General features: G+C 43.0%; 1 protein-coding gene across 7 annotated transcripts in view; it reads left to right on the top strand.

Moving 5' to 3' along the window:
- Positions 1-16,607, top strand: part of CALD1 (caldesmon 1) — a 178,665-nt gene that overhangs the window by 142,877 nt on the left and 19,181 nt on the right. For 5 of the 7 annotated variants that reach the window (XM_045792616.2, XM_045792614.2, XM_087860817.1 and 2 more), the window contains 4 exons: positions 1,998-2,958; positions 4,234-4,308; positions 9,494-9,636; positions 16,129-16,393. In XM_045792616.2, the coding sequence (XP_045648572.2) occupies positions 1,998-2,958; positions 4,234-4,308; positions 9,494-9,636; positions 16,129-16,393 (1,444 nt within the window). The remainder of the gene's footprint in view (positions 1-1,997; positions 2,959-4,233; positions 4,309-9,493; positions 9,637-16,128; positions 16,394-16,607) is intronic. The other 2 variants (XM_045792618.2, XM_045792617.2) reach the window with 1 other exon arrangement.

The following is a 16,607-nucleotide window of genomic DNA, read 5'->3' as shown; positions in this document are numbered from 1 at the left end:
CAACTTCTACTGACAGTCGTTGTTGTGATTTATAAATAGGCAAAGAAAGATGCAGTAGAATCTGGTTTTTGTTGTTGCTGTTGTTTTTAGAGAGAGAGAGAGAGCACATGCACATGTGAGTGGTGGTGGGGGAAGATTGCAGAGGGAGAGAGAGAGAATCATAAGCAAGGCTCTGCGCTTAGCACGGAACCCAAATCTGGGCTCTATGTTACATTATCTCAGCCTGAATCAGGAGTCAGACACTTAACTGACTGAGCCTCCCAGATGCCCTATCTGTTGGTTTCTTAACTCAAGAGTACTTTCATCTGGCTAACACTTTGGAATTTGTGGTACCTTTTAAAAATTATTTGAATTCAGTTGATCAGAATTCCTTACGTGTAGACATTTCCCCTTAAATTCTGAACTATTTATATATTTAGGGAAATTTAATACTTATATGTCTAATTCATGGAGGCAGTGTCCTACAGCAAGAGTTAAAGCCAAGAAAGTTTAAAATCTAGCCTTTATGCTGCCATTTCTTATTGTTAAATGTGAAATGTATTTTTCCAAAATTAAGTGAACTTGAACTTCAAAAGGGCCCAGTTCAGTATGAACCATGAAATTTGATGGAGTTTCTAAACATTACAAGACATATTCTTCCAACTCCGGTCACAGTTTCTGGTATCACATGACTGGTTGTTTCCTGCCAGTGGAGACCAACCTGACTTTGAACTGTAGTAGCGAGTGAGGTGATAGATATGGTACAGTGTGGTTTTTAGAGATTTTCTTTTCTTTTATAATAAATATCAAATTTAACTATTCGTTGTCTACTGTAGAGAAGGGTAAAAGACCCTCTATTCATGGAAATCTTGACAAAGAATGCAGACAGTGAATGTATTAGGGTAATGTCAGCTGCTATAACAACGAGCCCCAAATTTTAGTAATTTAATGCAATAACACAAACGAATCCAATGTGGATATTTCTGAGTAATAGATAGAACTGGTCACCTACTTTCTTTCCTTTTGTGACTCTGTCAACTCCTGGGGCTTTTAAAGTTTTCTGATCTAGTCAACAGAGATAGAGATCGGAGAATGCACTTCTGCTTCCTCATTGTCTTGGTCTAGACACATCACCTCTACTCACACTCTATTGGAAATTACTGGACACATGGCTCCACCTAGATGCAAGGAAGAGGGGAGGAGAGGAAATAGAATCCTTGACCGGCAGTCACTTCCCTGGGACTGTGGAAGGAGGAGCATGACTTGTATGGACGGTTAGATGTCTGTGCCGTGGGGGTCACCGGCTTAAGTACAGCATCCCCACACTATGATGTGCACTTGCTTCCTTTCCAAGTGCCTTGCGTCCCACAGATCCAGCTCAGGAATTCTAGAGGACTTCACAACAGGGGAAAATACTGTACGATACTAGAGAAATCCACTCATTTCTCAGTTTGGCCTTTGTCTTAGTTCGAGTTCCCCAAGAAGCGGATTCTGAAACAAACAAGATTTAAGAACAAGTAGTTCATTTGGGAACCGGTCCCAGGAAACACTGGGAGCGGTGTGGGAAAGTGAACCAACCGAGGAAGGGAGAGCAACCAAATAAAGGTTTCATGGCCACCCCTGGGATCCGGAGCTTGCCTCCACCCTCCACCGGGAGGGACTCGGAGATCCAGTGTGGTGCAGGCACCCCACAGTTATGCGACTCAGAAGGCGAGGGGAACTGAGTTATTTATACGCTAATACTCTTTCAGTTTTGTTTGACGGCTGCTCCCCAGGGGCATTGATCCTGAAAGCACTTCTGGCGGGTAGAGTAGATGCCAGTGGCCAGAGACCAAGGGCAGAGGCCTGCGTGTGCTGAACGCCAGGCGGGCCGGCCGGCACCATCAGGATAAGGGGGCGGGAGGGTCCCCTGGGCGCACACGGGACCCCGAGCCTCAGCCCTGGCGCGCCCCAGGCTTCGCGGATCCCGCGGCCGCATTAACCAGCAGGCTGTCTTTGGTGTCGTTTCTGTTGTCCAGCGTGCCCGACGAGGAGGTGAAGCCAAGCTCCTCGCACACACAGGCGGAGGGCGACGACGAGGCTGCGCTCCTGGAGCGCCTGGCGCGGCGCGAGGAGAGACGCCAGAAGCGGCTTCAGGAAGCCCTGGAGCGGCAGAGGGAGCTCGACCCCACGGTCACGGACGCGGGCGTGTCACTCCCCAGCGGAAGGACGCAGAACGACGCCGCCGACAGCGAGGCCCCCGAGAAGGAAGAAAAGAGCGAGCGGCGCCAAGAGAGATACGAGGTCGAGGAGACGGAAATCGTCACCAAGTCCTATCAGAAGAACGACTGGAGGGACGCTGAGGAGAAAAAGCAGGAGGAAAAGGAAGAGGAGGAAGAGAAGCCAAAGCAAGGGAGCCGGGAAGAAAATCAGGTAGAGGTGACGGTAGAAGGCGGAACAGCAGACGCAGCGGCTGTGCCGTTGGAAACGGGGCAGCTCAGTGCAGAAGAGCCTAGAACAGAGGAGGAGCCGGAGCGGGGTTCAGACGAGGCCGCCCACAATGGCAGGATGGAGACGGAAGGGAGGGAGCAAGCGGAGGCAGACAGGGCCAGGCTGGAAGCGGAAGAAAGAGAAAGGATTAGAGCGGAGCAAGAGCAGAGGGTAGCCGAGGAGCAAGCAAGGCGGGAAGCAGAAGAAAGGGCGGCTGCACAGGAGAGAGAAAGGAGGGAGGCGGCCGAGAGGGAGAGGGTTGAGCAAGAGAGAAGAGCTGCGGAGGAGAGGCAGCGGGCAAAGGCAGAGGAAGAGGAGAGAGCTAAGAGAGAAGAGGAGAAAGCTAAGAGAGAAGAGCAGAAGCTGCGGCAGCTAGAAGAGAACAGGAGCGAAGTGCAAGAGAAAAAGCGCAAAGGGTTTGAAAAGGTAGACGAGAAAATAGAAGGGAAATGGGTAAATGAAAAGAAAGTACAAGAAGATAAACTTCAGACAGCCGTGCAAAAGAAACAGGTACAGTAAACATTTTGCACCAAATGTGTGATGCCTGTGACTTATGAGAAATGTAATGCACATCAGACTTGGGCCCGAGGCATGTTCCTGCAGCCCCACGTGCTTGCTGGTTTGGCAAGCTGTTCATTTTTTTCGGCCATAGCAATGTGCAAGCATGAAGCAGTCGATCGATGGCTAAATATTCAATCAACCAAATTTACTGGGACAGCCAGAGAGAAATTAATTGCTCTGTGCTTGCTTGTTATGAATACCAGAAAAATGAATTAACCCAAAGATAGTAAACGTGGCGGTGCTGTGTTGACTTATCCTTCTGCACCTGCATCTAAATTCATTCATTTTAACAACTGACTTCTAGCCATAGGTCTACATGAGGCAAGAGGACCAGAACTCCTCCCCTTATCCACATGTTTGGCATATAATTAAAAATTATAAAAGTTGGAGTGGGAAAATGACATAAAGAATCATGGTCAGAAATTTCATCTTAAGAAGGCAAAAATAACCCCCTTGAAATCAGCTGGCATGCTCAGGAGGGAAAGAAGCCAATTTGGACCTTTCATTGAGTATGTCAAAACCTTGATTTGCCATCATGTAGACCTGAGCTTAATGCAGACTTGCAGAAAGCCATTCATTCATCTGAGGTGGCATCAATTTATAACTGACTGGTAATTAAGAGCATACATTCTGGTGCTTTTACCATAAGGATGACACGAATAAATTCATGTAGCCTGAGAAAGGTGGAAAGGGGGGGATGTTTGCAAACTGTGAAAGATTTTTTTTTCTGTCTGCAAGCCTGCATTAAAAGCACTCTACCTAACCACCACCTGCATCCCTAGCCCCCCCCCAAAAAAAAAGAGAGAAAGAAAGAGATGCTTGCATATTCACCTTTGCAGAGAGAACTCTCTCTCACTGAGTCTGCATTGTGCTGAAGTTGTCTTTCACTCCTGCTTGTTACAAGGGGCTCATGACCACAGCTATATTTGAGACCATCACAAACAAAATGCACCAAACCACACACAAGGTTTGTAAACATGCACAAAGGAACACCACGTCAGGCTGGATTTCAGGGAGCACAATGGCAGGCACGTGAGAAAACATTTTGGTGGAAAGAAACTATCCCACGTTGCTGTTTAGAATCACTGGCACCCAGGGTTATGTGAGCACTGAGTCAGCAAAATCCTAAGCCACATGCAAAGTGACCTGAGCACCCTCTCACTCTTGTAAGCTAGAAAGGGCTTCTTTTAAACGAGTGACCTTGCCACTCTTGAAAATAAAAAGGAAGAAGAAAAGGGGGCCAAAGCACAAGCTCAAAGAGAAAAGTCCCAAGAAGACAAGCCTACCTTCAAAAAAGAGGTAAATATTATTGAGAAATAACCTAATCATAAAGCAACAGAGAGCAGTGTTCCATGACATTTCAGGTCTGCTGATCTCAAAATTATAACATCTAATCCAGTGTTTTTCAAGCCATGACTTGACTTCATGATTCATTGAATGGTGAAATCAACTTAGAGCATCTCAAAAGTAGTTAAATGTGTCAATGGACATTTTAAAACATGAAATTGAGTAGAAGATATCAGAGGGCATTATAAGCAGTACTACGTTGTGATAGAAACTGTACTTCTTGCTGTGGGTCACAAAAAGCTTGAAAAACACTGCTCGGATCCATTTTTCCTGCTTTCTCCTCTTCTAAGTGCTATTTTTTTTCTCCTTGAACCATCCTACTTTCATTTCAGTTGTGGAATATTTCCACCTGTCTCTGATTAATGATTTAACTTTCCAAAGGAAAAACACTCCCCCACATCTCAGTAGAAAATTCGATGAGCTGAAGATGGTATTTGGTTTTCAAAAGAAAAGTTTGGCAAAATGTTCTGCATTGCATTTCTGAGGCACACACAGGAGCTGGTGGCAGGGTGTTTGACTGTAGGTAAGTAAGCCAGTCAGTGGAGCAGGGCCAGCTGCAGAGAGAATGTCATTACGCCCCCACGTGATCAAAAGGCCACATCAGAAAGCCTGACCTTGTTTTAACCATTGTGCTTACGTTAGCCCCAAGTAAACCTAAAAATTGTGACAGTATCTTATAAGTTCAAAGTGCTTAAACACGGTAAAACGAAGTTATCGAAGGTAGGACGATTTGGATTACTTTGGGCATGGGTCTGCATCAGAGCTGTTGAGGGCCAGCTCAGATGGACTCCTGCTGCACTTCTCTGCCCACTGTTGGCACATATTAAGAAACAGAAAAATCCATATTTAGAAAATTAGGTAACCAGATTAAGCAGGGGAATAGTTATTTTCTTAAATGCTTTTTCATAAGATTTGCAGAAAAAGGTAAGAATCCCTGGATCATGTTCTATTTATTTTGGTTAAGATGTACGCACCTTCCTGTTTCTAATAGAACTTGAGGGGGTTTGGGAGTAAATACTGAATACAGACACCGCCCATTTTAAAGGAAGGTGGAAGCGGAAATCCTAAGAACTAGAAAGTTGCATTTGGTTCCAATGAGGCAGCTAAGGAAATGGTTGAATATTGTTGGGAAGCACTGTTCTCATTTCAGAGCAGAAGAACACCTTACAGATTCATCCACAAAAAATGAAAGTTACTGGAAGCTAAACTCAAACAGAAATGTCCCACTTGGGCTCTTCCATAAAGCTGGTGTTTGGTGGTGAATAGCTTCACGGAAGAAAGAGGGCATGAAGACCTAACTCAGTGGGGGAGGGGAAGCTGAAAGAGCACTGTTTGGATTCTCTATTGAAAATGTAATTGACTTCCCTAAGATGTGATTGGGTTTTAATGGCACAAACATTCTGTCTATATATTGTGCCCGTGAGCAAGAAAGGGCTTGTGAGTGGTCACCCAAAACCGTCCTTCTGCCTCTTTTCAGAGAAGGCTCCAGTCCCAACAGTGGTGGTGACATAACCATCACAGACCTGCCCCCTTTCCCAGTTTGCTCTATACCCTCTAGAGCCCCAAAACTTTTGGCCTCTTTTTTACACAAGGTCAGATTAGCCACTCAACCCAGGCTCAAAAAAAAAAAAAAAAAAAAGGAAGAAAAATCTGGTATTCCTGCTTTAACATTGCATATGTAAATTACTAGTTGAATGACTAGATTTCCTCCCTCCAGCTAGTTGTGTGGTTACTTTATGTAAACAACTTTGAATCAGATTTTACATGATTTAGCCATTTAAAACACCCTCCTCCTTTTTTCCCCCTTTTTTTGTTAAAAAAATAACAAAAAAATTTCCTTTCAAGGAGCTAAACAGGATCAGTCAACCACAAGTAAACACAAACATCACGTGAGACTTCTTAGAGAAAACATTTTTCAGAAGTCACTCCAATCTCAGGGAAAAAAACTGTTTTTCTCCCCCTGCAGCCCTGCAGTTTTAACTGTTTGTGGCGATGGATCACAGAACATCAGCAACCTTGAAACTTAGCTTTCTTTTTCTCCTCTCCAATTACAAAATGCATTTCTCTTTTTAGTTCTTCAACCCGGAGTAGTAGTTTGTTTTTTTTTTTCCTGGCCTCTAACAGAAAACCTGTTTCCAGCAGAGTTGTTCGTATAATATTGAAACTGATATTCATATCATGTACCAAAGTTTCCCAAACATGGGCGTGCATGTAAATCACCTGGAATCTTACGAAATGCAGACTCTGACTCCGTGGGTCTGGGGTGGAGTCCGAGCTTACCGCGAGGTCTGTGTTGTTCGCAGACCAAACTTTCCGTGGCAAAGACGTCCATGTGGCAGACATTGGACCCAGAAAAGGAATTGAGGCTTCAGAGTCTAACAGAAATGTGTCAAACCTCATCTGAAATGTAACTTGCCCCAGTTCTTGTCACTCTCCTGAAATCAAATAACGCAAAGCATCACTCTACAGAGACTGACAGCTCAGTCTTTTTGACTGCGCACTTGATATTTTGAGGGTCTCTCTGGCACCAGGCATGTCAGTTGAACTCCAGCTCCCCCCCATACACCCATGTGGTAACCCGTTGGATATCCCAAATATCCAGAGTTTTATCCAAATGTCATATTTGACCAGAGCCTGTCATAAGCTAATACTATCTGAATGTGAAGCACATTAACTCTCCAGGATACTTAGCCACCCATGAACCCATCGGCACAGATTTTCTTCACGGTAACATTCTGACGTAGCAGATCAAGTGCTTTTCCCTCAGAATCTCATGAGTTTAGGTTGAATCTGTTGACTATTCCACTGTGCTCCCTAAAATTTAAAGGCACTTTGGAATTTTATTTATTTATTTATTTATTTAAGATTTTATTTATTTGACAGAGATAGAGACAGCCAGCGAGAGAGGGAACACAAGCAGGGGGAGTGGGAGAGGAAGAAGCAGGCTCATAGCAGAGGAGCCTGACGTGGGGCTCGAACCCATAACACCGGGATCACGCCCTGAGCCGAAGGCAGACGCTTAACCGCTGTGCCACCCAGGAGCCCCTATTTATTTATTTATTTATTTATTTATTTATTTATTTATTTCCCAGAAAGAGAAAATTATTTGCAAACTCAAATCAATATTTCATTGGGAATTTTTCTAAGAAAGTCTTCATCTTCCAAAGAGAATATAAGCATACCATCCTCTGTAACCTTTGCCAATAAAGGCAGAGCTGGAAGAAGGGGCAAGAGGATTTTTCTTCTCTTAGATGTGTATTGTTTTACAAATCTACTTTATACACGTTTTTGGTCAATAAGTCAGATAATGCATTTTGGAAGAATGGAAATATCTCTGACTCCAAAATAGGAGAAATGAGTCAAAGGGAATTTCTCTTTGCCTAGTGCTTCACAAACCATGAGATCGCAGAATGTGTTTTGTGGGTTCCCGGAAATGGGACACCCTTCCACCAAAATTTGCATCCCCAGATACTTCTTAACCGGGATATAAACTCCAGTCCCTGGTATGTGGGGCAATATCCAGCAGTGAAGGGCAGGACCACAATAGGCATTGCCTGCTCCTGCCTGCTGGGTGAACACAGATCTTCTGTGGCAAGAAGCCACCAGGTTGCTGCAGTCAAGCTATAGGATGGGCCAGAGCAGAGCTTCCCTCACTGCTCTCTAGCCTTTCACGACAAGTCAGGAGCCAAGAGGGAAATGACAGGATGAAGGATGAGGAAGAAATCCTCTGGTCCAACCTCTCTTATGTATGGAGAGCCAACCTCTCAGAGAAATAAGATGACTTCATTTTATCTAGTCTGTTGGCAGCACTAGAGCAAAACCTCAGCTTGCCTGACTTCCAGACAAAGCTCTCAGAGAGGATGGCAAAACAACAGCCCCCTTTTTCAGCATGTCCAAGGGATAGCTTGGAGAAAGGTTGAAGTCTTAACTCATTAGGGCAACATGGTAGTGAATAGTCCATCTGTGGTGATTTAAGCAAATAACATCCAAAGAAGGCAATCAGGCAAAGGACTACTCGAGGCTCATCAGTAAAGAGGGGGAAAAAAGTACTGTGCTTCGTAAGACATTGCACTTGAGGAGTAAGTGTTCAGAGGGTATCAGAGGAATAGCTGGAAAGAGGTGAGTGATCAGATAAGGGAAGGCCATCCTGGGCAGCACCCAAAGGCCCAAGTTCTCATGCCTGCCCTTCCTCTGTTGCTTGCTTTAGACGTTAGTGTCTAGTCGCTGGTTGTCGTGAAAAGAGCAATAATGAACCTCTTCTGTTTTCGCACTCAAACTTTAGGAAAGGGTGAGCTGATACAGGTAATCTCAACCCCCTAACAAGCTATGTAAATTCACTTTACTTTGAAATAATGTGTCTCATTTACCGTGAGGACCTTGTAATACAAAACTCATAAAAATTAAAACTAACACCCGCTCTCCACATAGCACCTTCCTCTGTCTCCCCAACCATCACAAAACCTCTTCTGGTTTCCTATTCCATTCAAACTATAGTGGTTTAGATGACTACAGACATGGTCCCACAGGTCTGAGTCATTTCCCTAAAGGTAGGGTTATTATGTCTTCTATCCTCAGGACCCTAGTTACTCATTTGATTAAAATACAAGGGTGGGCTTCCTCTGCCATCTGCCAAAAATTGGCTTGGCAGATCTGGTAGGTTTCCTTGGCAGGTTTCCTTTTTGCCTCCTCAACACATTTGTTTCCTTTTCAAAGACACAGTCTTTATCCAAGAAAAAAACTATCCAACCAACCTGGACATTCTCCCATCAATGCCACACTAATGATCACTCTTTTCAGTGGGAACTATAAAGAGGACTCTTACATGGAATTCCCAGAACATAGTAGTTTCCAAACAGTAACACCTCCACTGCTCTTGAAAACAAAACCCCAGGGAAATCAGGGATGATCTCGGTTTCCTAAAATTGTGGTCTAGGTCTTTGCACAGAGGCTGGAGGACCATAGCTCACACTCCAAGTATTTCCTCTGACCCCGGCTCTGCCATATCATTCTCCAGTGGTTTGTTTTACTTCTGAGTTTTCTGGCTTCTTAATAATTCTGGGTCTTATTTGGTGATACCAACCAAAACCTAATACGATTTTTATCATTATGTTTCTTCCTGATGTGTACTGTTGGTTAGATCAAAGATGAGAAGATTAAAAAGGACAAAGAGCCCAAAGAAGTGAAGAGCTTCTTGGATGGAAAAAAGGGATTTACAGAAGTGAAGTCACAGAATGGAGAATTCATGACCCACAAACTTAAACACACCGAGAATACTTTCAGGTAAGACACAGAGACTACTTAACAATGACTGTGTTCACATGTGAAGAAAAAATAATAATCAGCCTCCCTATCCTGTGCCTCCAGACAGAAACGTGCTAAACAGGCAACATATTTCTGTTGTGAAGTCATTGGCCATTGTCTCAGAGATACTCAGTCAGCAGGTCAGGCTATCAATCACTAACAGAAGACCAGCAGTCTTTGCTCAGACAAGGTTTAATCTGCTTTTCCCATTACTTAGCAAAGCAGATCATGCTTAGGATCCATGTTTTTGTTCCCTGACTTAATATGCTCGTGTAAGATCAGTTTATTAGAAAACATTATGACTGGGGTTAATGTCATTGATTCTCTGTATGGTCCAGCCAGTTTCGTAAGAGACACTTGTCAGTACCATTTTCAAGACTGTGTTTTTTTAAAGACCATAAATGTTGCTTAAAACTGAGATTGTCCTGTGGCCAAATATTTGTGAAATGTTAGGTTAAGCTAAGTTAATTAGATCTCTTTACCACAGGACTTTGAGAGCACTTGATGTTAATTTGCACTGAGAATCTCAAAGAGGGAGGAATAGGGGCAGGACACTAGTGTTCCATTTAATACCCCTTGGAGAGCCCTCTTGCGTAGCTTCAGCTTCCCCTTCTCACCCCACCAACCCCCCCCCAATCATGTTGAATATCTGGACAATTGATTTTAGGACAGATAGACAAGTACGTACAGGTAAATCCTTACTTCTAGATACACTGAATACTGAGAGCTCCCCACCAGTTCTGTAGAAGGACTCAAGTGACAGAAGCCTGCTGTGGACACCTGGCCCCATGATTCTTTGTGCCCCACTCCTACACATACACTCCCTCCAACCACTGGTGCCAAATTCCTACCTCTGTTAGGTCACTGGCGGCGGTGCCAGATGTCCTGGAAAAGAGTCTTAGGTCCTTGAAACGTGGATTCCCATGGGGTTGTTTTGGCAGCAGTCTTGCCTGTAGACCTTGTTCTTCTGAACAGTTCGAATAAGAAGGCCCCCAAGAGCAGGTATGGTGAAGTTGGACGTATTCCTTACACCCAAGACTTTGTGGCATTCAGAAGCAAGCAGAGCTCCTAGGGCTCTGCTCCTCTAAGCAGGCTAAAGTGGGGAAATATAATTGTCCCCAAACAATTTCTCTATACAAAAATCTGAGCAGAAAGGTAATCGCACTTAACCAAGGGAGAGCCTATGGAAGAAAATATGCGTAGAAAATGCCTAACTGTGAAGGAGGAGGATGCATAGACCCTATAGACGTTACTTGGGATTGGCCAGAAAGTAGACTTTAAGTGGAACATTAAGAGTTTATTAAGAACGCTTAGAAAATCTCGAAACTGATTTGATTCCAGTTGGTAAGCTGAGTCCAAAGCTTGCTGAAGTGCCATTAGTTTAATATTTCAAAGCCCTAGAACAGTGTCAGGTTCATGAAAAGTATCCAAGGAATATTGCCTAACAATATGACCATCTTATTATTTGATAGTTTAAAACAGGTTTTGTGGGTATGAGTATATTTTTTGTTAAGAAAAATAATGTTTTTTAAAAATCTGTCAGTAGAAAGAAGTTTAGTTAACAATTAGCAAACTTGCCAACCAGCTTTACTCCAAACTCAAATTAATAATTAACACGCCCATTGTGTGGAAATCGAGAGAGCTGGGAATTGAAAGAGAAAAATCACAAGGATTTAGGTGTAGCTCTGAGAATTCTTAAATGTGACTCTGGCCTTAATTTTTCCATCTTTGGGCAGAAAAAAAATGACAAAAACAAGCAGCCACCATATCATTCGTTTTTGTTTAGCTGCTAACATACGTTAGTTTTAGGTTTAATTCGAAGTTGCTGCCAATGGAAGCAGAGATGCCCGGTTTTGGTGTATAGACTTATAAAGTGAGGAGCTTTATAAAGAAGGAAGTAGGAGCCTCTGTTTACAATAGCCACGTGCCTACTAGCCTCACTGCAAACAAACTGTCTTCATGGTGAAAGGTCTGATGTTCATCTAGACTTATGCCTAAGGAAGCCGAGGCTAGAGGCGAGACCTTCTGGAAGAAATATCACCCTTCGTGCTCAAGGCATGCCGGTACATCTGAGTAGAGGTGACGTGGACAAAACTCTTGCTACTATTTTGAGCATAGCTCCTCACGTTTAATGACTGCCCCCTTTGATATTTCCATTTTCTTTGATTAGATTGTTTTCTCTAAAACGTGACATAAAAAAACCTCAATTCAATGAGCAAGGTATAGAAAAAGCAGATTATACCAAAGGTTTTATAGAAAATACAAAACAGGCATTTCTCTGCTTTCCATCTATTTTTGACATGGTAATTAAAGTTTTTTCTAATTATAGGAAAAAAGATATTCATTAGGAAACATTCAGAAAATAGAAGTACAAAAATAAGCACCTACCACCCAAAGACAACTACCAGTAACATTTTATCCAGATATTTTTATGTGTATATATTCAAAATAGACCTATATAGTATGTATATGTGTGACTATAACTATAAATATATATTTTTAATTGGTTCTTGCATTATATCATAGCCACTTTCTGTACCAATTAATGTAAGCTTACAATTAATAATGTTAGAGTATTCCACCAGATGGATGTTATCAGATTTATTGAACCCATCCCTAATGATGGACATTTTCATTGTCCAAAATGAAGACTGAGCGACACCTAGTGGAATCCAAAGAAGTTTGTATAGGCATGTGTTCCAGTCCAATTCCTGTCCACTACCATGATGAACACGAAGAGAGAGCAAACTCATTTCTGAAGAAGGAAAGACCTTGAATTAGCACAGAGAGATTTTCTCTCTGGCGTCACAGACCTATGAACTGATAAGACTCTGAAAGAGCAACATCCAAGTTTTAAGGGACCCTCTAACCTTTGTTTGAGTTCAAAATAAAAAAGTTCTTTAACTGTCAAGAACCTAGAACAATACTTTAACACTTTTTAACCTAAACTCTTAGTAAGAAGTAAATTTTACATTATGACCCAGTTCACAACTACATATATATACTTATAATGGAAACGAACATGTGAAGAGATGGTACTTTGCCTTCCTCTGTGCAGCGCACTCTGATCTTTTCTGTTTTGTTTTGGTTTAATGCTGATTTTACTCCACAGTACTGATTTTTCCATCCTGCAGCTTGAAAAGGTTGGAAAGGACATAGTATACTCAGAACTACCTCAGTGTTTGAGGTGCCTGGGTGGCTCAGTTTGTTAAGCACCTGCCTTTGGGTCAGGTCATGATCTCAGGGTCCTGGGGTCGAGCCCCGCGTCGGTCTCCTGCTCAGTGGGGAGTCTGCTTGTCCCTCTCCCTCTGCCCCTCCCCACCTGCTGCTTGCATGCTCACTGGCTCTCTCTCCCCCAAATAAAATCTTGAGGAAAAAAGAAAAAGAAGTATCTTGATGTTTAAAAAGCATGAGATGTACACATAAGATCAGTACTGGTGATTATGTAGGCTTGAACTCATTTTCTGATTTATTCTTCTTTCCTGTTCCATTGCTAAAAACACTGAGCCCTTTTCTACATGGAATAAATGGTAACAGATAATGGTAATTCATCTCTTCCTTAGACAAAAGGTTAGGGATGGGCCACCTGTGTTCAGAGCTAGTTAAGCATGACCTCACTGCTTGTTAATAAGTACTTAAGTAGCGGGCAAGCTACAGCCTTGTCTCTTAGTTAAGGACTATCTGTAACTAGACACACTTTTGAGGGCACCACTAAATTCTCCTAAATAAAGTGCCAGGACGATCCAGGTAACATGAATTTTGCTCCACTGAAAACTAGGGCTCTGCAGCAGTTCTGTCAATACCAACATGTTTTGAAGACAATTATCAATGTCATACCTCTATTAGATGGCAATTTATTAAAGGAGCTCAGGGTTGGGGCGCCTGGGTGGCTCAGTCGTTAAGCGTCTGCCTTCGGCTCAGGGTGTGATCCCGGCGTTATGGAATCGAGCCCCACATCAGGCTCCTCTGCTGGGAGCCTGCTTCTTCCTCTCCCACTCCCCCTGCTTGTGTTCCCTCTCTCGCTGGCTGTCTCTTTCTGTTAAATAAATAAATAAAATCTTTAAAAAAAAATAAAGGAACTCAGGATCAGTAGGTGCTAATGACCTCTCTCCTCTTTTTATATGATTTATGTAAAAACACTAAGAATTTTAAAATTTTAACATAGGGACCCCTGGGATAGTGTTCTGTCTCTAGTCTTAACATGTTCCCGATTCTACAGTAAAATCCCTGTGTATTCTCCTTAATCCCAAAAGAAAACTTCACATAATTTCAGTTTTATTTCTTTTTTTTTAAGAGTGACTTTCTTTCTTTTTTAATTTTATTTTTTTAAGAGAGGGAGAGAGGAGGGAGAGGGGCAGAGGGTGAGGGAGAGAAAGAATCTTAAGCAGGCTCCATGCCCAGCGCAGAGCCCAACGTGGGACTTGATCTCACAGCCCTGAGATTATGAGCTGAACAGAAATCAAGAGTTAGATGCCTAACCAACTGAGGCACGCAGGCACCCCTAATTTCAATTTTATTTGTAACTTATAAAAGAAGTACCCATTTTTCTTGCTGTTTTATAAGCTGTGCCATCTGATAAAGCATTGTTCCCACCGGAGCCTGGAAGGTAGTTAGGCCTAGACTGTAGAAATTCTAGAGTCTTATAGGTAGGAAACATCCCTCCCAGACTCTCTAGTCCTCAGGGTAGGAGGTGAGAGGTAGAGGCTAACGTGCTTGATTCAGTTGATTTTTTATTTTATGACAAACCATATTTAACTCCTGATATAATTCTAGTACAGTGGAAAGAAGAGTATACTTGGTAGAGAAACACTAGAATCTGATCATGGCTCTACCACTTTCTTGCTACCAAAAGTTTGGGCAGATTGTTTTCTCTCTCACCCATCACTTCCTAATTTGTAAAATGGCAGTATTAACCTAATCTGCCAACTCCTGTATTATTGTGACTATTAAATGAGATAATAAATATGAAAAGCGCCTATAAAACGTAAGTAACAACCCTAACTACACCACATCAGGGCTAATTTAGTAATTTTAAGTTACAATTAGGTATATTCCTGTCATGTTAGACCACACAAATTGAAGCCATGAGGTAATGCCATCATTATGAACTTTCTTGGAGCACCTGTTTAAGAATGGACATACATTACTGTATTTATAGCTCTTAATCAAGAAGCTAAGGGTAATTTCATCTGCCAGAGGTCAGCTGCTGGAGTCAAGTTCAAGACAAGGATGTGGATAAGCAGATTTATTTCAGTGTCTACCCTAGTTTCAGCCATCTTTTCCTGTCTCTAGCACTTGACCCTGTAAGTCTTCCCTCCTGATCCGTGATTCAAGGCAGATCCAAATTAACCAGTAACTTATAGCAGAGGACTACTAGGGTCACACCTAGATTTTAGAACTCAATCTAATGGCATCGTTTTGCACTACATGGCTTCCTTTCCAGTAACAACTAATATTTATGATAATATGTGTCAACATTTATTTAATATGTAATCTCATGGGATCTAAAGAGTAGCCCACTGAGGTAAATAGAACAAATAACATTTGCCTAGTTTTTCTATGTTGTATCATGCATGTATCATGGATTTTTTTTTTAATTGTGGTTAAACACATAACATAAAATTTACCATCTTAACCATTTTTAAGTGTACAACTCAGTAGTGTGACGTACATTCACATTGTTGTGAAACATCTTCAGAACTTTTTCATCTTGCAAACCTGAAACTCTATACCCATTAAATAACTCCCCAGCTCCCCTCCCTGCAGCCACTGGTAACCAGCATTCAACTTTCTGTTCCCTGAATTGACTACATAACTCGTGTAGGTGGAATTATGCAGAATTTATCTTTTGGGGACTAGTTTATTTCATGTAGCATAATATCCTCCAGGGTCATCCATGCTGTAGCCTGTGACAGATTGCCTTACTTTTTAAGGCTGGATAATATTACACTGTATGTATGCACCACTTTCTGTTCCTTTATTCATTTGTTGATGGATATTTGGGTTGCTTCCGCCTCTCCACTATTGTGAGTAATGCTGCTATGAACAATGGTACACAAATATCTTTTCAAGATCCTGCTTTCAGTTCTTTGGGATATATACCCAGAAGTGGGGTTGCTGGAGCATATGGTAGTTTCACTGTTAATTTTTTGAGGAACCTCCCTACTGTTTTCCATAGTGGTTGCACTATTTTGCCCATTCTCCATGCGCCATTTTCCTACCGACAGTGTCTGTTTGCACCGTTGTACGGCTAGGAAACCAGGGGTAAGTGGCAGAAAGGGATCAGCTTCAGACCTTGAGATTCCAGGCAGACCCCAAGACCCCTTGGGCTGGTGTGAAGATCCACTGTGTTTTGACGGGGGCAGTAGAGATTTCTTTTGGTGTGGGATGCAAAACCTGCAGATCTCCCTCCCTCCCTTGGGGGAGGCTGCCAGACTGACGGTTGTCAAACCCCTTTGCATTTCCGGACAGCCGCCCTGGAGCGGGAGCAAGGGGCAGCGAGGCCAAGGAGGCCGAAGGCGCTTCACAGGTGGAGGCCGGCAAACGTCTGGAGGAGCTTCGCCGTCGCCGCGGGGAAACCGAGAGCGAGGAGTTCGAGAAGCTCAAACAGAAGCAGCAGGAGGCGGCCCAGGAGCTGGAGGAGCTGAAGAAAAAGCGGGAGGAGCGAAGGAAGGTCCTGGAGGAGGAAGAGCAGAAGCGGAAGCAGGAGGAAGCCGAGAGAAAAGTCAGAGAGGAGGTAAGAAGGGCGCAGCCCGCCTGGCATGGCAGCTGCCCCGGGCCCCAGTCCACGTCTGGTAACCCTTCTAGCCCGGGTAATAATTTTTTCGTGGTGGAATGCTGCTGTTCTTTTGAGTACGGACTCTTACAAATATATTTTAAGAATAATAAAGTTAACCGTGCACTAGGCACAGATCTAAAACCTTTACCCTTAGTCATTTATATCCGTTTAC

Source organism: Ursus americanus, chromosome 3 (assembly GCF_024610735.1).
Source record: "Ursus americanus isolate L20-20 chromosome 3, mUrsAme1.1.p, whole genome shotgun sequence".
Taxonomy (NCBI): domain Eukaryota; kingdom Metazoa; phylum Chordata; class Mammalia; order Carnivora; family Ursidae; genus Ursus; species Ursus americanus.
This window is presented reverse-complemented; position numbering and strand designations above follow the sequence as displayed.